Source organism: Muntiacus reevesi, chromosome 5 (genome assembly GCF_963930625.1).
Source record: "Muntiacus reevesi chromosome 5, mMunRee1.1, whole genome shotgun sequence".
Classification (NCBI taxonomy): Eukaryota; Metazoa; Chordata; class Mammalia; order Artiodactyla; family Cervidae; genus Muntiacus; species Muntiacus reevesi.
Window position 1 is genome coordinate 115884325 of NC_089253.1, and position 27226 is coordinate 115911550.

Consider the following 27226-nt stretch of genomic DNA (forward strand, 5'->3'; position numbering starts at 1 on the left):
TACCGTTGACTCTCCAGGCCAGACTACTTGTCAACCTCGCTTGATACCACAAGGAGTGGAAGATTCACCCTGCTGGGCCCTGCCCATATTCCTCATGTAGAAGAATCTATGAGATATAAGAAAATGACTGTTGTTTCAAGCCACAAAGATTTGGGGTAGTTTGTTATAAGGCAAAAAGGTACTAGAATGAGATGGTAGGAGATGTTTAAAAATGCAAACTCCCGGACTTCCCTGGCGGTCCAGTGGTGAAGAATCCACCTGCCAACACATGGGACATAGGGTCAATCCCTGGTCCGGGAAGATGCCACATGCCATGGAGCAACTATTGAGCCGGCACTCTAGAGCCTGCATACTGCAACTTCTGAGCCCACGAGTCACAGCTACTGAAGCCCAGGCACCCTAGAGCCTGTGCTCTGCAACAAGAGAAGCCACCACAATGAGAAGAGTAGCTGCACCACAGTGAAGAGCAGCCCTGCTCGCTGCAACTAGAGAAAGCCCACAAGTGGCAATGAAGACCCAGCGCAGCCAAATGTAAATAAATAGATAATAAATAAACTCCCTCAAAATGAAAAACCCTTTGAAATGTTTATACAAGACTTTTAAAAGTCCAGAGATGTGTGAAATTTCAAACTTAATTTGTAAACCAACTTTGAATTTTGCCTATTAAGTACTTTACAACAAAACTACCATTTTCTGTAAGTCACCATATTATATATTTTTAAGTGTATTTTTATCATGAAAAAGGGAGAAAAGGCATTATATCCCACCCGAATGGCTAAAATGAAAGCAAAAAAAAAAAAAAAGTATCCAATATTGGCAAGGATATGGAACAACCAGGATTTTCATACATTTCTGGTGGAAATTGCTATTTTCACAGTCATTTTGGAAGGAAAATAGCTTGGCAGTATAATCAAAAGCTGAACGTATGCATATATTCAATGCCACTCCTAAGTTTATGCCCAACAGAACTTTATATTTTTACCAAAAGATCTGCATATAAATGTTCATAGTAGCGCTATTTTCAGTAGCTCGAAACTGATCATAACTCAAATCAACACAGAATGAGTGAATTATGGTCACACAATGGAATACTGTATAGCAGTGAAAATAAATGGATGATTGCCAGCAAAGTCATGGACAAGCCTCATAAATATGATGTTAAGAGAGGGAAACCAGAACCAAAGAGTACATAGTATATGATTCCACTTATGTAAAGTTGAAAAGCAAATGACACTCATCTACGGTGTTAGAAGCTAGGGTAGTGGTTACCCTTGAGTGACTGCAAGGTAGCATGTCCAGGGTTAGGGAGATGCTCTGATTCTTCACCAGGTGCTAGTTTCATGGGATTGTTCATCTATGAAGCTTCATCCAGGGAAATGCTTACGATGACACACTTTTTTGTATGAATGTTATAAATTGATCCTTGAACAATATGGGTTAGGAATCCCACTCTTCCTTTCCAGGTGAAAATCCACATATAAATTTACAGTCAGCCCTCTGAATCCACAGTTACTTATCTGCGGGTTAAACCAACTGTGGATTGTGTTGTACTGTGGTATGTATTCAGTAAAAAATTGAGTTTACCCGGGCAATTCAAACTCATGTTGTGTAAAGCTCAACTGCACTTCAAAATAAAATGTTAAAAAACAAGGAGGCAGGACATGATCTCAAAGCAAAGGATAGATCTTCAAAAAGCTAATTTAGCTTTATAAGAAGTTTTATGAGAAGCACTGTATTTGTTCCTGTTTTTCTAATTTCTCCTTGAACCAGCATCTATTGTGTTATGGCAGAGTCCTGGGAATGTGACAGTGTCAGTAGGAAGAGGAAAGAGGGGTGACATGGTGAACATCATCCGAAGCTGCGGGGAGCAGGCCAGCTCTCAGGGAAGGTACGTCCTGCCTGCTGCACTCACAGTTCACACTCAAGCTGCATTACTTACATGTGCGTGCTTACCTAGAAAGATGTCTCCCAGCCTTTCACAGGCCATGGCATGTGTAGAAGATGACAACGTTGGAATGACACACCGGGGTAGCAGGTGGGGCTCCTGGCAGCCGAAGCCAAATGGCCTGGTCCTCCACGTGCTCCCAGGAGGAGGGGTATCAATACCCTGGCACACCTGCGGCAGGTAACATCCTCTAGAGAGTGTGTGGGGAGCCATTGGCTTGCATTATTCATTTCACATGCTCTGAACTGGCAAAGGAGGAGATCTGGGCTTCCCTGGCCCTTCTGGAGAAACCAGCTCTGCACAGCCCTTACCCCTCGACTTCAGGTCCTATTTGCAGTAATGAATATCATGGGGTTCAGAGGGGTGGAGCAACATTCTGGGTTCTCATTTATGCTGTGACCTCACTTCTTTTTCCAGCCTCATTTCCCACTGCACCCTCATCCCACACCTCACTCTCTCTCCGAGATGGTTGGATGGAATCACTGACTTGATGGACGTGAGTCTGAGCAAGCTCCGGGAGTTGGTGATGGACAGGGAAGCTTGGCATACTGCAGTCCGTGGGGTGGCAAAGAGTCCGACACGACTGAGCGACTGAACTGATGCTTGCTTTACAATGTCGTATAAGTTTCAGCTGTACGGCGCAGTGAATCACCTATGCCTGTACACATGTCCCCTCTTTTCTGGATGTCCTTCCCCTTTAGGTCGCCACAGAACATTGAGTAGAGGTCCCTGTGCTATACAGTAGGTTCTCACAAAGCCTCCTTCTATCCATTGGGGTCCCTACCATGCTGTGATTTGTGTTTATAAGTGTGTGTGTGTCTTTGTGAACATCCTTGTGGTCTCTGGTTTCCTATCTTGCCCACAGTAGGTGATCAACAATCATTTCTCAAATGACTTCCAGGCTGCAGAGGGACACAGACACTAGCTCCAGCCCTGTTTTTGGTGGTCACTCGTCGTCCCCGTGGGTCCAGATTCCCAGCCTCTCAGACCTGTCTTTCAGCTATTTCACACTCTGCCCCTCCACTGGGCTTCCCGGGTAGCTCAGCTGGTAAAGAATCCACCTGCACTGTAGGAGACCCCGGGTTGCTCCTGGGTCAGGAAGATCCCCTGGAGAAGGGATAGGCTACCCACTCCAGTATTCTTGGGCTTCCCTGGTGGCTCAGACGGTAAGGAATCCGCCTGCAGTGTGGGAGACCTGGGTTCGATCCTTGGGTCGGGAAGAATCCCTGGAGAAAGGGAATGGCAATCCACTCCAGTATTCTTGCCTGGAGAATCCTATGGACAGAGCAGCCTGGCGGGCTACATACAGTCCATGGGGTTGCACAGAGTCGGACACGACTGAGTGACCAAGTACACAGCACAGCCCACCCCACTGCCGGGGGCCTGGAGCCGTGGCGCCTGGATGAGACACACCTTCATTGCCCAGGCCCCCTCACCTCCCCCGCTCGCAGCTCGGGGCTTGGCTTTAGGCTCTTGTGATGTACAAAGGGAAACGGTCCCTGTGACTCAACCTCAGTCCACGCTCCCTTCGTTCAAGAACCAGCCTGCAGTACCAGCATGTGGCCACAAGGGGCTCTCTGGAGGTGCCTCTTTGCCCAGGGGAGGAGGTCACTCGTGGGCAGCTCTGCCCTGATGAAGGCTTGGGGGTCTCCCCCCTCCAGGGTCTCCAAGTGCTGGAGCCCCACCATCCCTCTTGGCTGCCTCATCGTGATGTTTTACCTGCAGCCATCTGGAAGCTGTTGTTTTTTATCTTAACCCAGTACTCCTTGCTTTCCCGTGAGCCTCTCTTCTGGGCACCCCTTCTACTGATCTGGCCACAGGGGGAAGTCACCTCCACTTTGGTCAGTTCCTCTCCCTTTAGATGAGGGCCAGACCTACACCATGAGCTCCCTGTCTTTCAGGATGTGGGCTAGGAAATTGTCCCGTTCCGTCTCTTCAACGCCTCCCGCCTGTCCGCTTCTGCCCACACTGCCCGCTTCTGTCCCCCAAGTTTGGGGCTCCCTGACTCAGGCCAGGATGAATGCAGTGGCTTTCTGGAGGATTTCCTGTCTCCAGAGTCCCCCTGCCCATCCGCTTTCCACCCTGGAGCCAGAGAGCTCTAACTCTCACCAGGCACTGGCTTTTCAATGGTCCCGCAAGTCCCAGTCACTCAGACAGTACCCCAGGGTTCCCCAAGACCCAATTCTCCAGCCTCACCGCCCTCCTCTCTCGCCCTCCAACAAGCTGCACTGAAATACTTGCCGTTGCTCAACACACGTGATGTTTTAAGCCTTTGTACTTTGCCCGCAATCTTTCCCGTGGCCTGATGGTCTACCCACCTCTCTCTCCCAGCCTCCCCCACCTTTACCTTTGCTCCTCATCCTTCTTCCACCTGGCAGAGCCCTGTTCATCCTCAAAGCTGCCAGTGCTCCTGAGAGGCCTGCCCTAACCCCCAGCTCCTTCCTGTGCCCCAGCACCCCTCCTCTGAGTAGATCCTGTCCCCCAAACACACATCTCTCCTCGTGCCTGTCGCTCAGAGTCGTGATAATTCCTTGTAGCTTATCCAGCCTCCTTCCCCGTCTCTGGACCTCCCTATGGGACCGGGGTGGCACGCTGCCTGAAAGCTGTTGCACGTAGGTGGCGGACTCTCTGCACCATCACCTCCCACCTTGAACCAAGTCCTTTAAATGCTCCTGAACTTCCCCTTAACTGATCTGCAAAATGAAGAGATGTGAGCTTTGGAAGGGGGCACGTACATGAAAGAACCTAATAAACAGTTAAGGGCTACGCACGTGGTTTTGTTGCATTTTCTTCCTCCAGACTAGTGTTTCTCTGCACTTGCCTGTGTGGAAATCATAAGATCAAAGGAATGTGAATGTGATCTTTTTTGTAGTTTCTCCACCTTGAGTCCAGGGGAAAGCTGGTGAAGGGTAAACCATTAATTCTGTCCCCTCCAGCAGCTCCTAGTCTTCTCAGAAGCCCTGGGTTAATGATTCCGAGGTTGTTTTCCTCACAGGGTCAACTGGTATCTAATCTTTGGCATGGCATGTCCTTTGTTTCTTAAGAGAAACTTGACTCATCCTGGGGTCAGGAAACTTGTTTTGCTGGGGAACGCAGTGTGTGTGTATAGGTCTCAGGCTATCTCCCTTTCTCATCGGTGGCCCCACCATCACCAAGAGCCCACCATCCCCCCGCAAACAGAAGAGACCTCCCCTTCCCCCGCCTCCCCACACTGCGATCTGTGGAAGTCACAGACTGAAGGTCTAGTCAACGAGGAAGCCGTCACCTAACAAACAATCTCCCTTATATGAGATTTAAGGATCTGGTGTTGGAACCCCAGGAAGAAAAAAGTCCCTGAAGCTTGTGTAGGGAGAAACCCTTCTAAGCCTGGCATTCAAGAGTTTAATTAGCAGGAGGACTGGATTGCAGAAAGAGGCAGCTCCATTCAGGAGTGGACCCTGGAATTCCAGGCAGGAGCCTGTTTACGGCTGCAACGCAGGTCACGCCAGAGGCTAGAAGCTTGGGAGTGAGACACAGCCGTGGAGATAAGGCCAGCTAAGTGCTGTGGGTTCACTGAAGTTCAAAAACTGATTCACAGTGTGTCCCCAGCCCCCACTTCCCAATCCAGTAAAACTGATGCTCCTCTCTGTGGTTTTGGAACACGGCGTTAAGAATGCTGGTGCCTCAGGTTCCTGAGCTGGTCCTGCCTAAGGCGTGTTTGCTTGCCTCCTTCCCATACTTAAGACAAGACTTTGTGTAAAAAAGTGGGCTGGTAGATCACTGTTCTGCAAAGATCCTGTTGTGTGACTAGAGCAGGTTACCTTCTCTGAGCCTCAGTGGTCTCATCTGTAAAATAGGCATATTGTTCCTTCTTTTCCTAATAACCAGAGTTCTTGTAATTTACCTTAAATAAATGCAACGTGAAGAGACCAGGCGTTTCTGACAGATCACTTTTGTACATATATAAAAGTGAAAACATGAGGGAAAGGCATTGGCAATAATTTCACAACTGCCACAGCGATCGTAGGACCATCCGATTTCAGAGATAGTACAATGTGAGAAACACACCTGTGTACCCACTGTCTTGCCTAAGACAGAACAGTTCCCAGCAACACTGACAGCCTTGGACCACCTCCTTGATCTAGCCTGTCCACCCTAGAGAAAACTGTCCTGAATTTTGCGTTTACTATTCCCTCACTTTTGGTACAGTTTTATGAAACCTACCCCCATGCAGGGGTTTCCTCGTAGCTAAGTTGGTAAAGAATCTGCCTGCAATGCAGGAGACCTGGGTTCTATTCCTGGGTCAGAAAAATTCCCTGGAGAAGGAAATGGCAATCCACTGCAGTATTCTTGCCTGGAAAATCCCATGGACAGGGGAGCCTGGCGGGCCATAGTCCACGGGGTTGCAAGAGTCGGACATGACTTAGCGACTAAACCACCACCACCACCACCCCTGTGCAATACATTGATCTTATTTCTGAATGGTTCTGTAAGTAGATTACATCCCATTCTTTGATGTCTTTAAAAATCATGAGAAGTTGATCTGTGATAGTGTGTATAGCTCCAATTCTCACTATTGAATATCCCACTCTCTTCCTATCCTGCTGTATTAATCCTGTTGATGGAAATTTGGGCTGTTTCCAGTGTTTTGTTATTAAATTCTTTTGCTATAAACATGCTCATAGTGGTTTCTTAGAACACATGTGTTTCTCCTGGGTATATACCTGGGAGGGGAATGGTTAAGTCTAGATGAGAGCGCTCACTGTTCTGACGGCCAGCAAACATTGCTGCAACTTCTTTCTGTCCATTGAACAGCCCGAGGGGATGGGAGTTCTGTTCTCACTTTGATTACAGACATGCAGGGGTAATAAACATTGACAGAAAGGATCGGGAGATGGTGAAGGAGAGTTTTCCAGGCCACAGTCTGACTTTCAGCCACGGCCCTGAGCAGCAAAGCCAGAAAGGAGTGGAGGCGGGATGGGGCACCGCTGTCGGCGCTGGGCATGTGTGTGAGGTGGGGCTGCCCTCGACTGGACCAGTCTCAGGCTGCGGCTCTGCTGACATCACAGAATCCACTGTGACATCACGGCCGGGCTGCGGGACCTGGAAGTGCAGAGAGAACGCTGCAGGCCGTTCTCAGGTTGTATGGTTCTTTTATTTAAACTGCAGTAAGGAAGCTGACATATGCTCACCAGGGATATTTCCCTGAGCCCTGGTCCCCTCTGCAGCTTCCAGCTCTAGGTCCTATTGATGAGCTTCAACGGTCACTGTCTCCATGGCCTCGGATGTCGCACTCCCAGCGATTTCCAGCCCCTGGTCACTCTCTGTTCCCTCTATGATGGCCTCCATTCTTTTCCTTTCCACCACCTCCTCCAAGATGTGCACATCTTTATTGTGTGACAAGGCCACTGTCTTTGTAGTGAGACTGGCTCGGACGCTCCTCAAGAAAGAGCTGATCCTGCTGAGTCTCTTGTTGTTGGAAAGTGAACTCCCGGTAGATAAGCTCCTGGCCGATTTGTGCGAGGTCCTGGACTCCTTGGTGATGGGAGCGTGGCTGATGCCTTTGTGCGCGGCGCCCCGCTCGCTGTCCCCGAGGCCGCCGTGGCCTTTCTCCTTCTTGTCGTCCCTCATGGCTCTCCGGCCGCCTGAGGACCTGCCGGCTGTCTTCCTCATCGCCTTGTCCCCCGCGGTCTTGTGGCGGCTTTCGGCCGCCCCGCGGGGGCGCGAGCCCCTGAGAGCACGCTCCTCCCGGTGTTCCCTCCTCTCCCTTCTTCCCCTGCGGGCCTGCGGCACTCTCCGGGGCCTGTCTTCCTGCTCACTCTCTTGGTCTTCCTGCGGCAAGGCTGAGATGAGGGTCCCCTCGTCCTCCTGGCCGGCTTTTCCTTTGGCGGTCTTCCTGGTGGCCTCCAATCCAACCACAGTCACGCTGGCTTCCGGGGAGAGGCTGGTGGACGTGCTGGAAGGGTACTCCGAGTTTCTGGCAGCATGTTCCAAGGCCGTTTTCCTGGTCCTCAGGGAGGTTTTGGCAGCGCCTGCCACAGCTATGCTGCTTTTGCTTCCTCCTGGGCCCTTGGTGACGGTGACTTCAAGGGCCATGCTCCGCTCTTCAGAGGCATGGGACTTGGTCACATTCAGATCGCCCTCTGTGGCGTCTGCTGCGGCCACCTGCGTCATCGCCCCCGCTGCTGACTCTTTGTCGAACTCTCTGGGTTTGGTGTTTGCCTTGGCCCCATCGGGCACAGGATCGGGATTGTAGAAGTCCAGCTGGAGGCCCTCCCCTCCGGCAAAAGCTGCAGAGGTGGCCCCGGCCACCTCGGAGCCCGCGTGGAGGCTCCTGACGCTTACCTGGTCCTGATCGCCCCGGCCTTGGAAATCCACGGCCGCCGGGCTTCTCCTGTCCTCCTCGAACGCGGGCATGCAGATCATGTCCCCCGCTGGAATGGCGTAGGTGCTGCTCTGGGAGTCCACCGGCGGCCGCAGGAGGTAGACCAGCTTCTCCCAGTAGGTGAACAGGTCTTCCCGCGAGTCCAGCGGGGGGCACAGATGCAGGTAGCAGGAGCGGCCGGTGGCGAACTTCAGGCGCAGCTGTTGTTTCTCGTGGTCGTGAATGGAGATCCTCACGAACTTCAAGGGAAGGAGCCTGGTGAGCTCTAAGGTCTTTGCAGCCTTGCGGCTCTTGGCCTTGGTGGCCTGGCCTCGGCCTGCGTGGTCGTCGCAGCCGGTGGCCGGCCGGGCCAGTAGCATGACGTCTGGGAGGGGGAGGAGGGGGCTGGTGGATGCGATGCCCACGGTCACCATGCGGACGCGGTTGTGCACGTCGATCACTTCTCCCCTCTTGGTGATCTGGATAAAGTCGCTCTCGAAGATCGGGGCGTACTTGAATATGTCGTACTCACCCTTGCGCAGTTGCCGCTGCAGTTTGCCCCTGGTGGTGTTGAAAAGGCCTGCTCCGGCGCTGCTCTGGGCCGTGTGATACGGTAGCAGAGACTCCCGGCTCATGGCTGGCTGTGATCACGACAAGCCGCCCTGGTGAGGTGGGCCCCTGGGTCTTCCTTTCCTCGGCCTTCTTGGCAGAAGAGGGAGCCGCGGTCTCCTGTGTCACGCAGGCGGCTCCACGGTAGGACCCCAACCCCACCACACCCCACAGAGCCTCCCAGAGGCAGCGGTGGGGGTATGGGCACGGGTGATCACTGTGAGGATGCTGCAGGGAGTCTCTTCAAGAGTGTTGCAGAGATATGGTAGGCTCCCGCTCAGCCTCACCGCGCTTCTGCTTCTGGCTTTTTGTCTCTGCGAGAGGCTGTGAAACTGCAGTCCTAGTGAAAGAAGTGACCACTCTCTCAGCCTAAACCCCCTGTGCGGCCATATTTATCCTCACTGTCCTTTGTGACCTGTCACTGTCACATACACCTTTGTCCCATCCCTCAACCATCCCCTCCAGGCAGGGCCACCCCATTGCCCCCACAGAGGACAGGTCCATCCTGCCAGGGACTCAGGCAGGTTCCAAAATAAAAATGTCTTCAAATAGGAAAGTTTTATCTGGTTCTCTTTTATCCCCCACCCCCAAATTCAGCAACTGGATGAAACCTATAGGAATGTCAGAGGATGGGATGCATTTGAGCCATTTGAGCTCATGGTTTAATTGTATCGAACAATGTAGAATTGGCAGTCTCAGTCCTTAGTCTATCCATTAATAAAATCTCAGTAAACTTGGAGGTGATTTTAATAGTAACATTAAAAATTGCTTCTCCAAACCCATGCAGTGTTCACGTTTGGTCTTAAGAGTCCATTGAGTTTGGTATTGCTGCTACTGTTCCCAGTTCACAGGTGAAGAAACTGAGGTGCTATCTCTTAGATCTGATGTTAGCAGAGGCAGGGTTTGAATGCAGGTCTACCTGATTCTTAAGCCTTTGTTCTGAATGATACAGTACTTAGCCTCACAAAGAAAGCTTGGGCCCACCAAATGTATTCACACTGGACTGGTTTAACTACCTTCACAAGAAGACCTGTTTTTAGAATTTGCATAATTCTATGTGTGTATATATGTTATGGAAAGAACCCAAGGCAGCATATGGACTGAATTGGGGATTGAATTATCCGGGAGATCACCTCAGATCCTCCCCAATTTCAGTTGAGTTGCTAGGTTGTATCCGACTCTTTGTGACCCCATGGACTGCAACACACCAGGCCTCCTTGTCCATCACCAACTCCCAGAGCTTACTCAAACTCATGTCCATAGAGTCAATGATGCCATCCAACCATCTCATCCTCTGTTTTCCCCTTCTCCTCCTGCTTTCAATCTTTCCCAGCACCAGGGTCTTTTCCAGTGAGTCAGTTCTTCACATCAGGTGGCCAAAGTATTGAGTTTTCAGCTTCAGCATCAGTCCTTCCAGTGAATATTCAGGACTGATTTCCTTGAGGATTGACTGGTTTGATCTCCTTGCAGCCAAAAAGGACTCTCAAGAGTCTTTTCTAACACCACAGTTCAAAAGTGTCAGTTCTTCAGTGCTCAGCTTTCTTTATAGTCCAACTCTCACATCCATACATGACCACTGGGAAAACCATAGCTTTGACTAGATGAACCTTTGTTGGCAAAGCAATGTCCCTGCTTTTAAACATACTGTCTAGCTTGGTCATAGCTTTTCTTCTAAGGAGCAAGCGTCTTTTAATTTCATGGCTACAGCCCCCTCTGCAGTGATTTTGGAGTGCAAGAAGATAAAGTCTGTCACTGTTTCCATGGTTTCCCCATTTATTTGCCATGAAGTGATGGGACCGGATGACATGACCTTAGGTTTTTGAATGTTGAGTTTTAAGCCAGATTTTTCACTCTCCTCTTTCACTTTCATCAAGAGGCTCTTTAGTTCCTCTTTACTTTCTGCCATAAGGGTGGTGTCATCTGCATATCTGAGGTTATTGATATTTCTCCTAGCAATCTTGATTCCAGTCTGTGCTTCATCCAGCCCAGAATTTCACATGATGTACTCTGCATATAAGTCAATAAGCAGGGTGACAATATACAGCCTTGATGTACTCCTTTCCCAATTTGGAACCAGTCTGTCGTTCCATGTCCAGTTTTAACTGTTGCTTCTTGACCTGCATACAGATTTCTCAGGAGGCAGGTAAGGTGGCCTGGTATTCCCATCTCTTTCAGAATTTTCCACAGTTTGTTGTGATCTACACAGTTAAGGGTTTTGGCGTAATCAATAAAGCAGATGCTTTTCTGGAATTCTCTTGCTTTTTTGATGATCCAGTGGATGTTGGCAATTTGATCTCTGGTTCCTCTGCCTTTTCTAAATCCAGCTTGAACATTAGGATGCTCACGGTTCACGTACTGTTGAAGCCTGGCTTGGAGAATTTTGAGCATTACTTTGCTAGCATGTGAGATGAGTGCAATTGTGCAGGAATTTGAACATTCTTTGGCATTGCCCTTCTTGCTTTATGCTTGTGCAAACAACCCCTGCGTGGAAACCTACCTCTTTGGTCTCAGCACAGGTCCTCCCATGGTGAGTTGGGGGATGGGCAGCCTGAAATGTAAGCTCCAGTTCCAAGAGTCAGCTAGGTGCCCTCCTGGAGAGTAATATCTCTGTACCGGGCAGAAATTGTTTGGAAGCCTTGACACCTATAGGGAACACGTACTGTTAGACACCCTGCCTCACCGCCACTCTCACAGAGCTAATCACAGAATAAGCGATTTCTAAATTGTGACTTGAAAGTTCTGAGAAAGGCCCCTGCTCCAAATTCTCTTATCTGCAGTTGGATGCTATGCCTGAACTCCCACCTTAGGGAGTCATAGCTTGAGGAAAAGGGCTATCTTTCCATTAAATACACACAGATGCCCATCAAAAGATGATTAGATAAACAAAATGTAATCTATCTATGCTGTGGAATACTATTCAGCCAAAGAAAGGAATGAAGTACTGATACATTTTACGACACGGATGAACCTTGGAAACATGCTCAGTGAAAGAGGCCACATATTAAAATGATTCTATTTCTACGACACATCCAGGAGAGACAAATCCATAGAGACAGATATTAGGTCAGTGGTTCCCTAGGTCTGGAAGGAGGGGAGAATGAGAAGTACTGGGTTTTTTGGTGGGGGGTTGATGAAAAGTTCTGGAACTTGATAGTGGAGATGGCTACATGGTATTGTGAATGCCACTGAACTGTACACTTTAAAATTACAGTTGTGAATTTCATGTGTATTTTACCACATACACACAAACATTTCTGCTCAGAAGCTTTATAGTTAAAAAACATATGTCACCTATGTTTAGAAAGGTCACCTGTGTGACCTTGGGCACACTACTTAGCTCTCCATTTCCTCATCTGTAAAATGGGGATAATAGTTGCTGTGAGGATTAAATGAGATCATGTAAAGTACTGAGTAGCATTTCTCAGTAAATATCAGCTATTATTAACGTCAGTCTCAGCTGGCCCTTTAAGCCTCGGTGTGATTTCCTTCCTGACAGCAGTTTTCGGTGAGACAGAGAAGCTTCTGTGGTTAGAGCCATGGTGAGAACTGAGAAGGATTCTCACTGGGTAAACCTGGCCTCCTCGGAGGTTTTTCCTTAGGCACATCCATGAACCACTACAATATTGTAAAGTAATTAGCCTCCAACTAATAAAAATAAATGGGAAAAAAAAACACACTACTCCATCGAGAAACTGCTAAAACCCCACTGAAGAGCACGGGATGGAGAAGACCGGAGAAGCTTACTGTGGGTTTGGATTTCAGGTTTATTCAAAGCCCTTGGGAGAAATTAGGATAAAGATGGAAAACAGTCAGCATTTTAGCTTCTGGCAGAAAGTGGAAGCTTTCATCCCAGAAACTCTGTCCTGGGCTCCCCCTATGGCTGTTACACTCGGAAGCAAGTGTCAGGCCAGATCTCAGGAAAAGACACGGGGACAGGATGAGGGCAGGAGACAGGGGGTAGGGTGTGCTCTCCATGTCCAGCCAGGGTGACACTACCACCCCTGCAGGTGTGACGGCCCGAGGAAAAGGCCTTGTCAACCAGGCGTCTGACTCCAGCAGAGGTCCCATCCGAGTTTATCCTCTCAGAACACTCATCTCCCCTTGCTGCTGAGTGTGAAACAAGATGAACTAAGCAACTTGATGGTAAATACATATTAATCCCCCCTTTTTTTTAAGTGGAAACATAAACTTGGTGACTGACAACAAAACTTTTTAATGCATTTGTTCAAAGAACTTTCAACTCGACTGATGATTTACAGTGCGTTTCTCAGATCACTTTTTCTTGCAAAAGCCACCTCCCCCTTCCTTCCGCTCTAATTCATTGTTGTCCATGGCAGCTTTAAAACTGTCTTGAGTTTCCTAACGGCTGATTGGTGGCACAAGCAGAAGGTTAATGCAAGGAAATTCTTCCCCCTCCACCAAGATAAAGAAAACAGATTATCTTCTGAAAGAAGCGTGAATGGTACTTCCACCAGATGCTCTGTATAGATTAGGAGCTGCCCCTGAGATGTAATCAAAACAGTAAAATTAGGATACTTGTGTCTCAGGTGATAGTTTAAGGGAAATAAACATGAGTTCAAAGGAGCAGGCTTCATCCACATGTATGAACAGTCAACATAGTCAGGATTGCTGTGTGAAATGGCACTGACGTCAGAGGAGCCAATTTTCATTCCCAGCCTGTGAGTGTCAGGTGTGTGCACAGGGCAAGAGCAAGGGGCGGTGATTCTGTTGGAGACCTAAAGGAATCGCATGCTTCGGAGATTCCAGAAAATTAGGTGGACTATTTCCTCTGAATTACCACACCAATCCTGTCTGAAATTATACTTTCTCTTCCTCCCCACCGTCCTTTTCCAAAATTTGAAATGCTTATTTGCAACACTGAGACACATATTTGGACATTATAAGAGATGTAATCCAAGTGAAGCCTTCATGAAGAGTTCTACCACAGATTGTAAGGTTCAAGTTGAACAACAGGTGTACATGTTAGGCCTATGTATATTCAGAGAAACAGGTAGTTCAGGTATTCAGATTTGATATAAAATTTCTACCTTTGTACCAAAAGTCTAAAGGATATACTTGCTGCTGTGTCCCAGTGTTTATCAATGAGATTGAGCATTAGAAACCAGAAATTGAGGAATAGGGTGGAAAGTCAAAAAGCCCACCTGGTGGCACCCCAGAGAACAAAGAATACTTGAAGAACAGTCAAAGCTCTGATCACGCCCTACATCACCATCTCCAAAGGGGAGGAGAGGAGAATGGTTAGAGCTCAATGAACAACTGATTTAAAAGAACAGAAACCGCACCACACTTTAGTTCACCATGTCTTGGTTCCAATATTTATTATATTGACAAGTTAAGAATACTAGGATAAATAAGTAATATTTTCTCTTACAGAAAACTGTAATGATACTACTGAGTAGGATTAAACACTCTGAGGATTTCACAGAAACGTCAGAATTTAAACAGATAGTAGCCAGAGACCTCCTGGCCAGTGTGAGTAGACTTTCTCACAGCTATAAATGCTCTGGGCCAGATTTCTACAAACATCTGCATGACAGAAACGATGCCATTAACATCTAATAATGCTAAAGCCTAGGCATCACCTGGCTTCAAATGTGTGTCCACTGAATGTGGTTCTCAATCGCAAGAACAGGAAAAGTGGAATATTCTTTGGCTCTTCCAGCCTAGAAAAAAATTCCTGACCTAAGTCACTGAGCAGAGACTCCTAAGCCTTTGGAAGCTGGACTCTGTTTCTGCTTTCTTCCTGCGACTTTATAACTGAGTTTGCAATAGAGGGCCTGCATTAACGCCTGAGAGCCAAGCGGAAAAGGTCTTTTCTGTTGGCACAAAACTGTACTCAGTGCTGCCCGGCCCAATTCTCTCCTCCCAGGGCTGGCGAGCCCTTCTGGCCACCTGAACACTTAGCAAGACACTGCACGTGGTGACAGCCCCCCAAACTCTCAGAAACCAGGTCTGAGCTAAGTCATGAAAAAGTCACGGCGGTGTCGTGCAGCACAAACATCAGTAGAGCACAACGCCTAGTTTTGAAACGAACGCCTTGCACACAGCAATTCCTGTACAGAACAGCGTATTTGCTAGAAAGCACAACCCTGGCCATTGCACAACTTCACGAGATGCCATTCTCACTCCATGTCCCCTACAAGTGACAGTGGCAGCAGCAGTGGAGGAGGTGGCCCCACCCCACCCACCCGAGGTTACAGACACTTCTTCTGCATGGATCCTAATGGTGGGAGTCCTGAATTTTGCAGGATCCAGACGCGAGGGAGGCAGGACCCTAACTGGGGGTCATCTGGAGAATCCAAGGATGGCCGGGATGTTAAGGCTTAAATCCTGGAGTGGAGGCAAAAGATGCCCTTGCCCCGGTCCAAAGTCCACCCTGGAGTGGAGTGGAAAGGCCTGGCTGAGTCATGGAGGGCACTCCCGCCTTGATGGTTCTTAGCTGCTGGGATTCAAGAGGTGCATAGGAAGTCAGATCTCCAATGGCTTCAGGGTTTCAGATGTAAAAGGAGGATTTGATGAGGACTCCCCAGTTGCTCCATATCACCGCTGCTTAGCTCTGCAGTGTTCCCTCCTTTATCTGTTGGATAAAAAGGTTCCTCTCATCTTCTGGAGTCCGCCCGTTCTGAGCCCGGACAATACACGTGGGCCGGTGCAGGTTGAGCATGTATATCAAATGCTGCTTCTCGTTTTTGAGCTCCTCAATTTGCGCCTTCAGCTCAGCATTCACACTCTCCAGCTTCTCCGACTCCTGGGGCACAAGCAACAGTGGTATTAGGGAAGGAGCCAAGGGAACTTTCCTGGCGGTCCAGTGGTTAGGACTCTGCTTCCACTGCTGGTGCCCGGGTTCGATCCCTGGTTGGGGAACAAAAGTCCCACAAGCTGCCTGGTGCAGCCAAAAAAAAAAAAAAAACAAGGAAAGGAACCAAGGTCCAGTGAGGAAGGGGTGGCCTGCTGGTGGCCTCTGGATGGCAGGGGCAACGGCTGGAACACATCGGGGCTCATCAAGTAGGGAATGGCCTGCAGGAGAATGCCGCTGGTGCCCTGCTATGAAGCCCCACAAAGCTGGGAGAGCAGCATTAGGTTTGAGAGAGTCCAGAGCTTGGAGAAGCCTTTGAACTTAGAGCTCCTTCAGAGATACCCGTGAGTTTCCACTCAAGGTGGAGGCAGGCTGTGACCCTAACAGTAATGGAACAGCTGTAGAACCAACAGCAGAGACCTCCTTTGTAAGAATCAAATAGCCCACAGGCAGGTCATCTGGACCTGAAAGGACCTTGGGGGCTGGAAGGAAATCCAGACTCACGGTGTTTATATTCTTATATGACTCTCTGATTTCACTGAGAAGCTCATCTCCACAGAAAGAATGTACATAGAAATAAACAAAATATCTTAATTTTCATTGACCCCTCCCCGCCCCCCTCCATGCAACCTGTGGAACCCAAGTGAAGACTCTGCCCTGGCCTGTCCTCACTTGGGGAAGGGGACACAGCCGTGCAAAGACTGCACCAGGGATCTGCTCCACCTGCCTGGAGACACCCCTCCCATCGGTGTTTCTCCCTTCTGGAAGGGGAGAACGCAGCTGGAAGCACAGACTATCGGCTGTGCCAAGAAGGGCTGCAGAGTTAAGAGCCAGATAAGAATGCAAAGAAAGTGTAACCTCTGCCTGCGGATCAAGGAAATAACTTGTTTGAAGAGGTTAATTAAAGGCTTTTCACAGTGAGCCAAATGAAAGCTGGCAGCTTCCTTTTCTCAGGAAAATGGGCGAGTGAAGCCCCTTGAACTGGACAGACATATCCGACAGCCTGGAAGCTTCTGGACGCATATGGACTGGCTGAGGATGAATGTGGGCATGAGACGGATCTCTTTGTTTTTAATTCATACACCGGCATCTTATACATCCAGATACATTTATCTTACTAACAGCTTTACTGCTTCCTCGTTCTGTAACTGGCATTTCTGCCACCAGCTACAACGTCCTTCCTGGGAAAGCACTTCTGGGTGGAGTCTTTCAAACTCCTCTTGCTCATGGGCGTGAGGTCGGAGGGGGCCAGGTGTGAGCAACGGGGCGGGGGGGGGGGGGGCAAGGCAAACAGGCACTCACTTTCTGCAGGCACTCTGTCTTTTCCTTCTTCTTGTTTCGGCACTTGGCAGCTGCAATCTTATTTCTTTCCCGTCGCCTCTTTTTCCTTTCATCTTCTTCAGGGGCTACCTGTAAAATTCAAGAGGCACAAGCTTAAAGGAAGGTCAGAAATTAAACCCACCTTAAATACACTGCCTTTTATTTCCAGCTAAAACCGACAGACCGGGGTAGCCCTGAAGAATTCAGAAGAAGTAAAGCTCTGGACTTTTGCATGAAACCTTAACACATGCGCACACACTCAAGCACATGATTCACATGCACACACTCACACTTAAGAATGAACAGTGGAAATCAAAGATCTGTTAAAATTATATTGTCAATACTAGTAAACTAAAATTTTACCTTTAAAAAGCATTTATTTGGATTTTAAAATAGGAGTTTGATACTCAAAGTGATAACGACTGGTAATAACTGTAATCAACTAGAGCAAGAAACAGATTTTGTTCAGTAAGTATGACCTTTCCCCCAGAATGACCTCAGGAGCATCACTTCGCCACCCATTCCCCCTGCCTCTTTTATTCATACTCCATTCATCTCCATCGTCACCTGGAGCATCGTCATAGCACCTCCTTCCTAAGTTCAGAGGAAGCCCATGCAGCTCCTAGAGAATAGGAACCCAAGCCTATTCCTCAATCAAAAGGCGTCATCAGCCCATGGCTTGGTGCCACCTGGGGGTGGAGAACTAGAACTATCCACTGACTCATCCAACAAACATTGATGATATTGATCTCTCCCTTGGAGCCCCACCCTGAGTCAGCCCTGGGATCCTCAGAGAAGAAAACCCCATCTGGCTTTAGGATCTGGTCCTCCAACGACGATCACTCTGACTTTGTCTGAGTACTGATGATGAATCAGCAAAGTCCAGTTTCTGGACTGACTCAGAGACTGGAGTCCAGCTGGAGTGAACTCACAGTGGGCAGAGTGGGCGATGGTTTAGGCCACTAATGTCAGGCCTTGGCATGTCACTTGTCACTGCTCCAGACAGCTGAAAAGGGCATGGGAGCCTCACCTCAAACGGAAGAGATCCTGGACCATAATGATCACCTACTGACTCTGGGTTAGATGATGCTAACTTAGCTTAGGCTGAGACGGAGGCTTCAGAACATAAGGAAACCAAGCCCAAAGGGGAAACACAACGAGAAGCATTTCTACCCTTTATGTCTTAGATCCTAGAACCACACAGGCAGACACTGGGTTTAGACTAAACAGCCTTTGAATCTCAGCTTCACCGCCTATCAGGTGTGAGCCCTTGTGCAAGTTATTACGCTCTTCTGAGCTTCAGTTTCCTCATTTGTAAAATGGGATCAACCATCTTACCTACCTCATAGGATTGTAATGAGGGTCAAATTAATGTCAATAAAACCCTCTGCACAAGGTTTAGCTTATGGTCAGTGCTATGGAAACTTCAGTTATCATCAGTAACTTCATCATAGATGTCTTCATCAAGAAATCAGCAACTCTAGCATCTCCTTTGCAACTAACTCTACAGATATTTTTGTAGGAGGAGGATTCAAAGTTTTCTCATAAGAGGAAGTACTTGAAAGTAGAGCAAATCTCAAGAGTCACACACTGTCAGACGTGGAAAAGCCTTTCTAAGCGCCATTTAGTTCAACCCCGTCAATTTTTAAGAAGAATTTATTTATGAATTTGTTTATTTTTGGCTGTGCTGGGTCTTTGTTGCTGCAGGCGGGCTTTCTCTAGTTGCAGAGAGCAGGGGTTACTGTTTGTTGCAGTGTGTGGCCTACTCTTGTTGTAGAGCAGGGGCTTCAGGCACTCCGCTTTCAAGTTTAGTTGCTCCACGGCATGTGGCATCCTCCCAGACCAGGGATCGAACTCGTGTCCCCTGCACTGGCAGGTGACTTCCTAACCACTAGACCACCAGGCAAGTCCCAATCCCCTCACTTTATGGACATGGAAGTAAGGCAAAGAGTGGCCAAGAGTATTGTGCTCAAGGAGGCCCAGGAGTCACCAGCTCATGGTGACCAGACTAGCAGGCTGCAAAACTGGATGTAAGCCCAGGCGTGTGTCTCTTTATCCCACATCCTCTCTGGGTCACAGCTGCCTTGTCACCCCAAGCTGCCTTCCCAGAGGCGACCAGGACCTGGGGAGGAGGCTCGCACTGCCCAGACACACAGGATGCCTACAGGGTGGTGAATTACAGTCACCACCAAGGAGACCAGAACTCTCAACTAGGCCATTAGGTGCATCCCCTTCCCTATAGAAAAGTCTACTTGTTAAACTGATCTAAGATCAGAAGATGACTGGATGAACACAGAAGCAGAGTGGATGAGACAAATGCCATCTTATTTAACCCCTTGGATCAATTCTATGGAGGAGACATTATTACCCCCTCCACCTCCCTTTTTAGAATCATAAAAGATTCCCCCCCCCCCCCCACCCAACTTCCTTCTAAACTCAGTTCTTTTCTGGCTACTTCTTGCCCAAAGTCAGTGATCATGCCAGATAAGTAAGCCAGAAACATTCCCATCTTGCATCCAGGAGGGCAAGGCCACAGAACAGCGGAGACCTCAGCTCTGAAGTCCTTGAGAGCCACCCCAGCATCACCAGCAACCACCTCCCAAACTTCTCAGCATGGCTATTACCCCAGGCGTCTTATAAAAGGTTGACAAGTGGAGAACCGCACAGGTGTCAGAGACAGACGTGAACTTCAGTCAGAACCTGTACCAAGGCGGTGAGCATGGCTGGCTAGTCCTTGCTCCACAGTCTGAGTTCTTGTGGTGTTGAAAACCATCACCGCACTCTCTGCTTCTTCAGAACAACTGGGCACAGAAGGTAATCTACAGATTCCTGGCTTTCCATACCCTCCACACTCTGCTGGCTTCCAACATTATCCCTAACCCTGACTCTCCTCTAAACTCCAGGCCCAATAGCCAACCGTGGCCTCCTGCCTACAGCATGCCTGGCGCAGGCGAGCTGGGTGACAAGTAAGTGCAGGGAGAACGGGCACCCCTGGGAGAACCCACCTCGGCCTTGGTGACTGACATCTCGAGGGGCCTGCCGCTGACGGTGACCGAGTCCAGCGCCGAGGACATCCGGTGGCAGAGATGCTTGTTCTGGATGGCGAACCTCAGCTCTTCCTTGACAAAGGGTGTCAGATTAGCAAAATCCTCAAACACCAGTGACCCAGGAGGGGACAGGCAGGGGACGATGGCAGAGGCACTGACTTCCGAGGCAGAGACCTGGCCTGGGTGTTGAAGCATCATTTTGCTGAAAAGACACATGGAAACCCAAACTACTTCAGGGATCTGGGGGCTTGGGATCAAGTCCCCCCACCCTCACCTCCGCACCTGCGACCTCCAATACCCAAGTCCCACCTCCCACCGCCAAGGGAAGGTCCCATTAGCCCTCGGGCTTCTGCTTTGTTTTCATTTCACACCAGCCTGTCTTATGTAAAACAGGTTCTTAAAACACGCAGTTCAGTGACGTGGATAAAATGCCTGGTTGAAGTTTATAAGGGGTGGCGTTTCAGGCTATTCTGAATTCACAGGAGCTGTTAGTGTTGGCTGGTGTGCATATATGCAAATGTAGCCTCAAACAGTCCTGAAAGAGGAAGAGCATTGAAAAAAAAAAAATCAGAGAGACTCTTATGTAACCCCATGTGCACTCTCTTTTTTCAAGAAGAAACTCGGAGGGTATCTGAAACCAAGTAGAATCTATCTGTGAGTGGTAAGTAAAAGCAAGGAACGGGGAGCCTTGAGTTCAGGAAACCTCTGAAGCCTCTCCCTGGGCAGTCGGATCCGAGTCCGTGAGTGAGGACAGTCACGGGAGCAGGTGTGCTGTTTCACCCCAGCTGAAGAGGGACCGAGGCGTGGGAATTCAGGTCACCCCTCAAGGTTAGCGTTGGGGAAGCGAAAGACCTCAGAGCAAAGGAAAGTGAGGCGCTCAGAATGTGGGCTTTTCTTGAGGAAGTGTTCAGCCCTGCGATGGTTGGAGGGGTGTGGCTGGGGGCACAGGGGGCTGGGGCTGGACCTGGCATTAGGGAGCAGTGTGAGACCTGAGCTCAGCCTCCATCTGACAATCGTCTGGGAGCCCCTGCCGCATCAGCGCAGAGTCCCGCTATGGATCTTTCCAGAGCCCGCCCCTGGCTCTGGCTGTTCCCAATGCCTGCCGACCGCTGGAGATCATCCGACTGAATACGTGAAATGGGTGAGAGGCGGTCAAGGTCAAGTCAAACGGCCTCTGAGGTCCCATCTATCTCCATCATTCTACAGTCCAGGGAACCCCAAGGGAAAAGGTACGGGAAAGGGACAGAAATAATGGGTCCAGAGTTCCAGTCTGCAACAGCCCTCCGTAAATCTCTCCCTGCCGTATACTCCCTCCAGGAGTGGCCAAGCCCCTCATCCCTGCAGTCACTTCTGCAAGGGCGATGAATGTGGGAATTGTCAGGGTGGGCGGTGCCCTTGGAGTACCCCTCTCCATGTGGGAGCCTACGGTCATTAGCCACATCCCACCAAGAAGCCCTTTGGCAAGCTGCTAACGTTTCACCAGTGCCTCCTTACGTGCGCTATCTCACTTCACCTTCATGAGAACCCACTTAGGTCCCAGTCCCACTGTAGAGACGAGGTGACTAACATTTAGGCAAGCTAAATAATTTGGCCAAAGTCACAGAGCTAGTAGGCGGCAGCATCAGGATTTAGAATGAAGTCTGACTCCAGAACTTATGCTCCCACTTTACAGAATATAGAATATGATTCTTTATGTTGCAAAAGCAAACAAAAAGCAGAGCACAGTTTTCTCGGGGGTTGAGAGCAGGTGTGGGGACGGGGGGGAGGGCCCTGGAGCTGAAGGGATGGACAAGGAGACGAAACAAAGAGCTATGGAAAGCTTGACCTCTGAGATGAATTCCTGAGCTTTCTCTGCCTGGGTGCACACTCGGGCTGCCCCCTGCATTCAGGGAGTATGTGTTAGGGCATCTTTTATCCACAAAATTCCCAGACTGGGGTCAGAACGTCAAGATTAGAGGCCCATTTCCTCCTCTGTCATCATTATACCTCCCAGAGCCTTCTCTCTCCTCTGTGAGAAAGAAGGCTAATAACAATCACCCTATTTTCCCAGAGAATTGGGCAAGGCGTTGACGAAAGAATACCTGAATATGCTCTGGGAAAACATAATGCAACTAGGAAATACGTTATTACCGGGCCTCCCAGGGATCTTTCCAGCCCAGGGCTGGCTCTGAGGGGGTCCAGGTAGATGGGTGGCTGGTCACTCTCTCTGATCTCAAACACTTAGTGAATAGAACACCTGACCTCTACATCCCCCAGTGGATCCAAGACCCACTGATGGAGGCAAGAATTCCAGGTCAACAAATACCACCATTGACTATCCAAAGAAACCCAGGAAATGTATGAATTGACTAATTCTCTCCCCAAAGCCATATGTCATGAATCAGAACTGATGCTCTCCTATCAATTAAATCCTATAATCTTACGATGTTGGGAGGAGACTTTTCTAGCAGGTACTAAACTCTGAGAACCCAGCTCTCCAAAGCCAGAAAGACTTAAGATCCTCCCAGGCGTTTGTGTTTTCCCTACCTTTCCAACTTTATTAAAAACCCAATAGTTCAGGAATGGAATTCAGAGCTACCACTGGGCTGGCCTTTGTCTGGAGAATTGCACGGCTTGCTTCCACACAGGCAGTTTGAATTCCACTGCAGTTGAGTGTGGCTCCGTTTTACCTCCCAAGTTTATTAATGAGCTTTCAGGGCTTGACGTCTGCTGTTTGGGATTTTTTTCCCCCTTCTCAGTATAAAGTCAGCAGTCCTGATGAAAGAAACTCAAGAATGCCAGTGGTATGCAATGTCCTTATGAAAAGCATTGGGTAGGCTTCCTTGAAGATGCAAACTGGTTGTGAAAATGTTTAAAAGCTTTTCAGAAAGTAAAGCAATGGTATCTGTAGAGATTTGGGCTTTTCCTGCACTTGGTTAATATTCAGTTTCTTGAGATATTTTCTTTCAGTGTCCTATTTTTTTGCCTTTTCATACTGTTCATGGGGTTCTCAAGGTAAGAATATTGAGGTGGTTTGCCATTCCCTTCTCCAGCGGACCATGTTTTGTCAGAACTCTCCACCATGACCTGTCCGTCTTGGGTGGCCCTGATGCTGGGAAAGATCGAAGGTGTGAGGAGAAGGGGACGACAGAGGATGAGATGGTTGGATGGCATCACCGACATGAGTTTGAGTAAACTCCGGGAGTTGGTGATGGACAGGGAAGCCTGGCATGCTGCAGTCCATGGGGTCACAAAGAGTCAGACACAACTGAGCGACTGACCTGAACTGAGATACTTTCTAGTTTTTTGTTGCCTCGTTCTCTTAAAAGTGTGATAAACCTAGACTCAGGCTGTGTCCCTGAGAAGAAAAATGAAGGTAAAGCTTCAGTTTTTCAGAAAGTTGAGACCCTTGAACATCTCCGTTTGGAGAAAAACATTTCAGAGGATTTTCTGAGCTGACTTTCTATATTGATCTTAAAATTGTCCAGACTTGTTACAAAGAACCTGCATTTGGCTTCTGCATCATTATCTCTAGTCAAAAATCGTGTCATATCATCAGTAGTTTCATCATTTTCAAGAAAGTGAAACTTTACTCATCTATGTCTCTGACTGGAAATTCAGCTCCCAGATTTTATTTCCTAGTAGCTGCGACTACATTGAATTTTCACTTTTAATTTTCACCTTTTTTCCACTAAGCACTAGTTGTAAAACATAGTAGGGAGCCAGTTCTTTCACTAACTTCCCATCTTGGTCTTTCTCCTAGCCCACTGGAAGTGGGTACACAGACACTCCAGGTGTAGGTGGAAAACTAGGCATCACAACAGAGATGATGCTTGCAGGCCTACCTACTACCACTCACAGGCTCAGCGCTCAGGGGTATGTTTCCTGGACCTCAGTCACCTTGTCTGTAAAGAGAGACCAGTACTGACTGCCCCAGTCCCTTCACAGGGCTGTCAGGAAGATCAAACGTGAAGGTGGATTTACACACATCCTGGGAAGCCATTATTACTGCGATGTGATCCACTTTCCCCCATTTCAGGGGGGTGGGGTGGGGGCTCGTAATGTTCCTGTTAATGAAATTAGGTCCTATTAATCAGAAATTAACTGGAGCCCTGAAGAAACTCAACTCAGTCACAGCTTCTTTTGCACTCTGATTGACCTCCGGGCTCTGACACATCAGATCAATTCCACCCCACTCTTCGCTGGCACCAGCTTGTCTCCACTGGTCTTAAGTACTTGAGAAATAGCCAGCTCTCACACATGAAGCCGTTTCTGGTTTGGTGTCCTGGCTGAGTACTTCCTCCTCCCCGGGCCGAGGAACACTGGGAACCACTGACCCTGTCCCCTGCCCAGCCCATCTGAAAAAGGAAGAAATCATGAGCTCTGTACAATGGGATAGACACCCCAAACTAGAGTCATTTAAGTCAGATATTCATTTTGCAACTGAGTAAAATGGGGTCCAGAAAGGTGAAGTGACTTGCCCAAGGTCACCATAAAGCTGGTGAGTGGCCCGGCCCAGGTCAAGCTGTTGACCTGCTGTTCATTTTGCTCCATCACCAACAGAAATTCAACATCGTGAGGATCAAGCAAAAAGGCAAACGGAGAAGAGAGCCAATGGCCAGGTAGATGAAGGGTCAACAGTCTGAGGAGTCTGTGCCCACGACAGAGGAGGCTTTGATAGGATTAAGACAGGGAAGGAGTATGGGGAGGGAGGAGGAGAATAACTGAGAGAAAAGACCAAGGAGGAGAGAGAGAATGGTGGGGTTAAGAGAGGAAGGATCCAGAGGCTGCCACAGGCGCTGGGTGCTGTATTTTATCTACACCATGTGCCTGGAGTGCCTCCTGCAGTGCTGTCTCTGAGACCATTTAGGCAGTAACAACTGCAACCCAGCCAGGTCTTCATTCAGATAATCCTTACAGCAACAGCTTACCTGTTGCAGTGTTATTCTACAACAAACAGGAACTGCAAAACAAGGGGACAGTCATACCAATTTCTCCTTCATTTAAACTGAAAGGGAGGGAGGCCCCGGAACAGATGTGACTGTCAGCCACACTGCTGAAATAGATGCACTCAGAGAGCACCCACATTTTCTAGTGCCCAGCTTATTTTTTCCTGGCTCTATTAAGCGGTGAGCAACTCCTTCACAGGAAAAGAAGCCTACGGTGATTTGGTAATTAAATTAGGGGAAAGAAAATGGTTAGGAGGAAAGGAAGTAATCTGAAAATGGGGTGGGGGGAGCAGAGAAGGAGAACCATCCAGTGGAAAGCACCCTGGGAAGGGAAGAGATGCCCCGTACAGAAGTCCTTTTCCCCTCACTGCCTCAGAGGCTGGCCCCTCCTAGGTTGCTTTTCTTTCAGTTAACACCACTCTAGAATCTGAAAACCTTTGTCCAGAAAGGACCAATGGTTATCCGGTCCAACCAGCACCTTGTGCTCGCAAACAGGCGGAGTGGCCAGGAGCCTCTACATGGCCACACCTCCCCGCTGGGGATGCTGAGGCTCCAAGCCACTAAAGGCAGTGCAAGTTTCAGGGTCCCGGGTCCCTGGATCACAGATCCCACCCCTCAAAGATCTCAACTGGCTTCGCACTCTCGCTTTCCCTCCTTCCCCCCGACGGTGGGTCTCTCCGGACGAAAAGCAGAGAAATCCGCGAGCCGCCAGAGGAAGAGACCAGAGCTGGAGTCACAGGTACGAGAGAAAAGCGTGTGAGAAACTTGGAACAAGAAGTCTCCGGCACCTGTACCCGGCGCGCGCTCTCCGCCTTCTGCCCCAGGGCAGCGACAGGAGCGCGCGCCACCTCTTAAGACTTATCCCAACTAACTTTCGCCGCTGGCTACCGGCGCGGTCCTACAGCCCCGCGCTCCGGGGTGGGCAGGGCGACCCCCAGCGGCCGCGCCCGCGACCCCGGCTCGCCCGTTCCTTCCCCATTCATTCCGTTCCGCCCCTGGGGCAGCCGCTCCGCGAGCCCCGGCCTCCGCGCGTCTCGGGAAAGCTGGGCTCGGGAGCAGCAAGTGCCCGCGCACCCAGCCAGGGATGGAGCCGGCTGGCGAGCCCGACCGGCTCGGCCACTCTGAGCACCCACCGATCTGAGCCCCTCGATCGCGCCCGGGGAGTAAGTAAACGCGAGGGCGGCGAGGAGCTGTGCTCCGACGCCAGCGGACGACCTCTCAGTTGTCAGGAACGTTTCGCGCCCCAAGTCAAAAGAGAAAGTTCTTTGCGAGAAAGTTTCTAAAGCGCGGAGGAGCAGCGGTGGCTGGGAGAGAGATTCAGCCAGAGTTCTTTCGAAGCTAGAGGCTGAGGGGCAAGTGCCGGGGGGGTGGGCACGGGGGTCGGGGACTGGTTACTAGAGGGGCGCAAAGATAATCAAAGCAAGCCACCGTCGCCGCGCTCACCTCCTGTATCCACTCGGGGCGGCCAGGGTCCGGAGGGCGGGCAGGGTCGGGGTGGGGTCTGGCTGGCTGGCTGGCTGCGGGGTCTGCTGGCGAGCACAGCGGGGCTCACGACCGGCGCGCGGGCTGGCGGGTCCGCTGGGGCGGCGGCGCAGGGTGAGCGCTGTGCAGTGCGCGCCTCTCTGCGTGCGACTGTGGCTGGCAGCGTGTTGCATCACCCGTTTTATAGCCCTCGGGCTGGCGGCGCGCCCGTATACTCTGGGTTAGCAATCCCAGGCTGACGTAATGCTATTAATAGCTTCCCCGGCGAACCAGCAGAACTAGGCTGGGCCGGAGGGCGGGAGGGGAGAGCGGGGGGCGGGGGGAGGGGCCAACGAGGAGGAGGGGAGAGGGGGACCGGTGATGCAAGCTCTGGGAGGAGCCGGCCGCGACGAGTTCTCCTGGGACGCACGCACCCGCCCGCCCTCTCGCTCCATATCAGGAGCGGAGCCGCCCGGGCTGGCCGCCAGATGTGCGCACTCCAGGCATGAGCCAATGGTGCCCAAGCCAGCGGCATGACTCCACCGCGCTGGCATCTCTCCCTCCGCTAGGCTGGGGCGGGGGGAGGGGGGGGGGTGCGGTGAGGTTGGAGAGGTGGGTCCTGGACGCTGCCCAGACTAGGTGAGACTGGGAAGCTAGAAACGACCTTTCTCTAAAATGCGTGGTCATTTTCTGGAGCTTCGGGAAAGTACACCCCCTCCCCTTCCGCTTCCCCGTCAAAAGCCTCCCTTTCAAGTA

General features: G+C 49.9%; 2 protein-coding genes across 2 annotated transcripts; both read right to left on the reverse strand.

Moving 5' to 3' along the window:
• Positions 1-7168: 7168 nt before the first annotated feature.
• Positions 7169-8923, reverse strand: GARIN4 (golgi associated RAB2 interactor family member 4). Its single transcript, XM_065935650.1, has one exon. It carries the CDS (start codon positions 8921-8923, stop codon positions 7169-7171), a length of 1755 nt encoding a protein of 584 aa, XP_065791722.1.
• A 5298-nt stretch (positions 8924-14221) lies between these two features.
• ATF3 (activating transcription factor 3) lies at positions 14222-26657 on the reverse strand. Its single transcript, XM_065936244.1, has 4 exons — positions 26453-26657; positions 20040-20283; positions 17017-17124; positions 14222-15666 (listed from the first exon to the last, which is right to left on the reverse strand). The coding sequence occupies exons 2-4, from the start codon at positions 20277-20279 to the stop codon at positions 15469-15471; spliced, it is 546 nt and encodes a 181-aa protein (XP_065792316.1). The 5' UTR covers positions 20280-20283; positions 26453-26657; the 3' UTR covers positions 14222-15468.
• Positions 26658-27226: the final 569 nt, after the last annotated feature.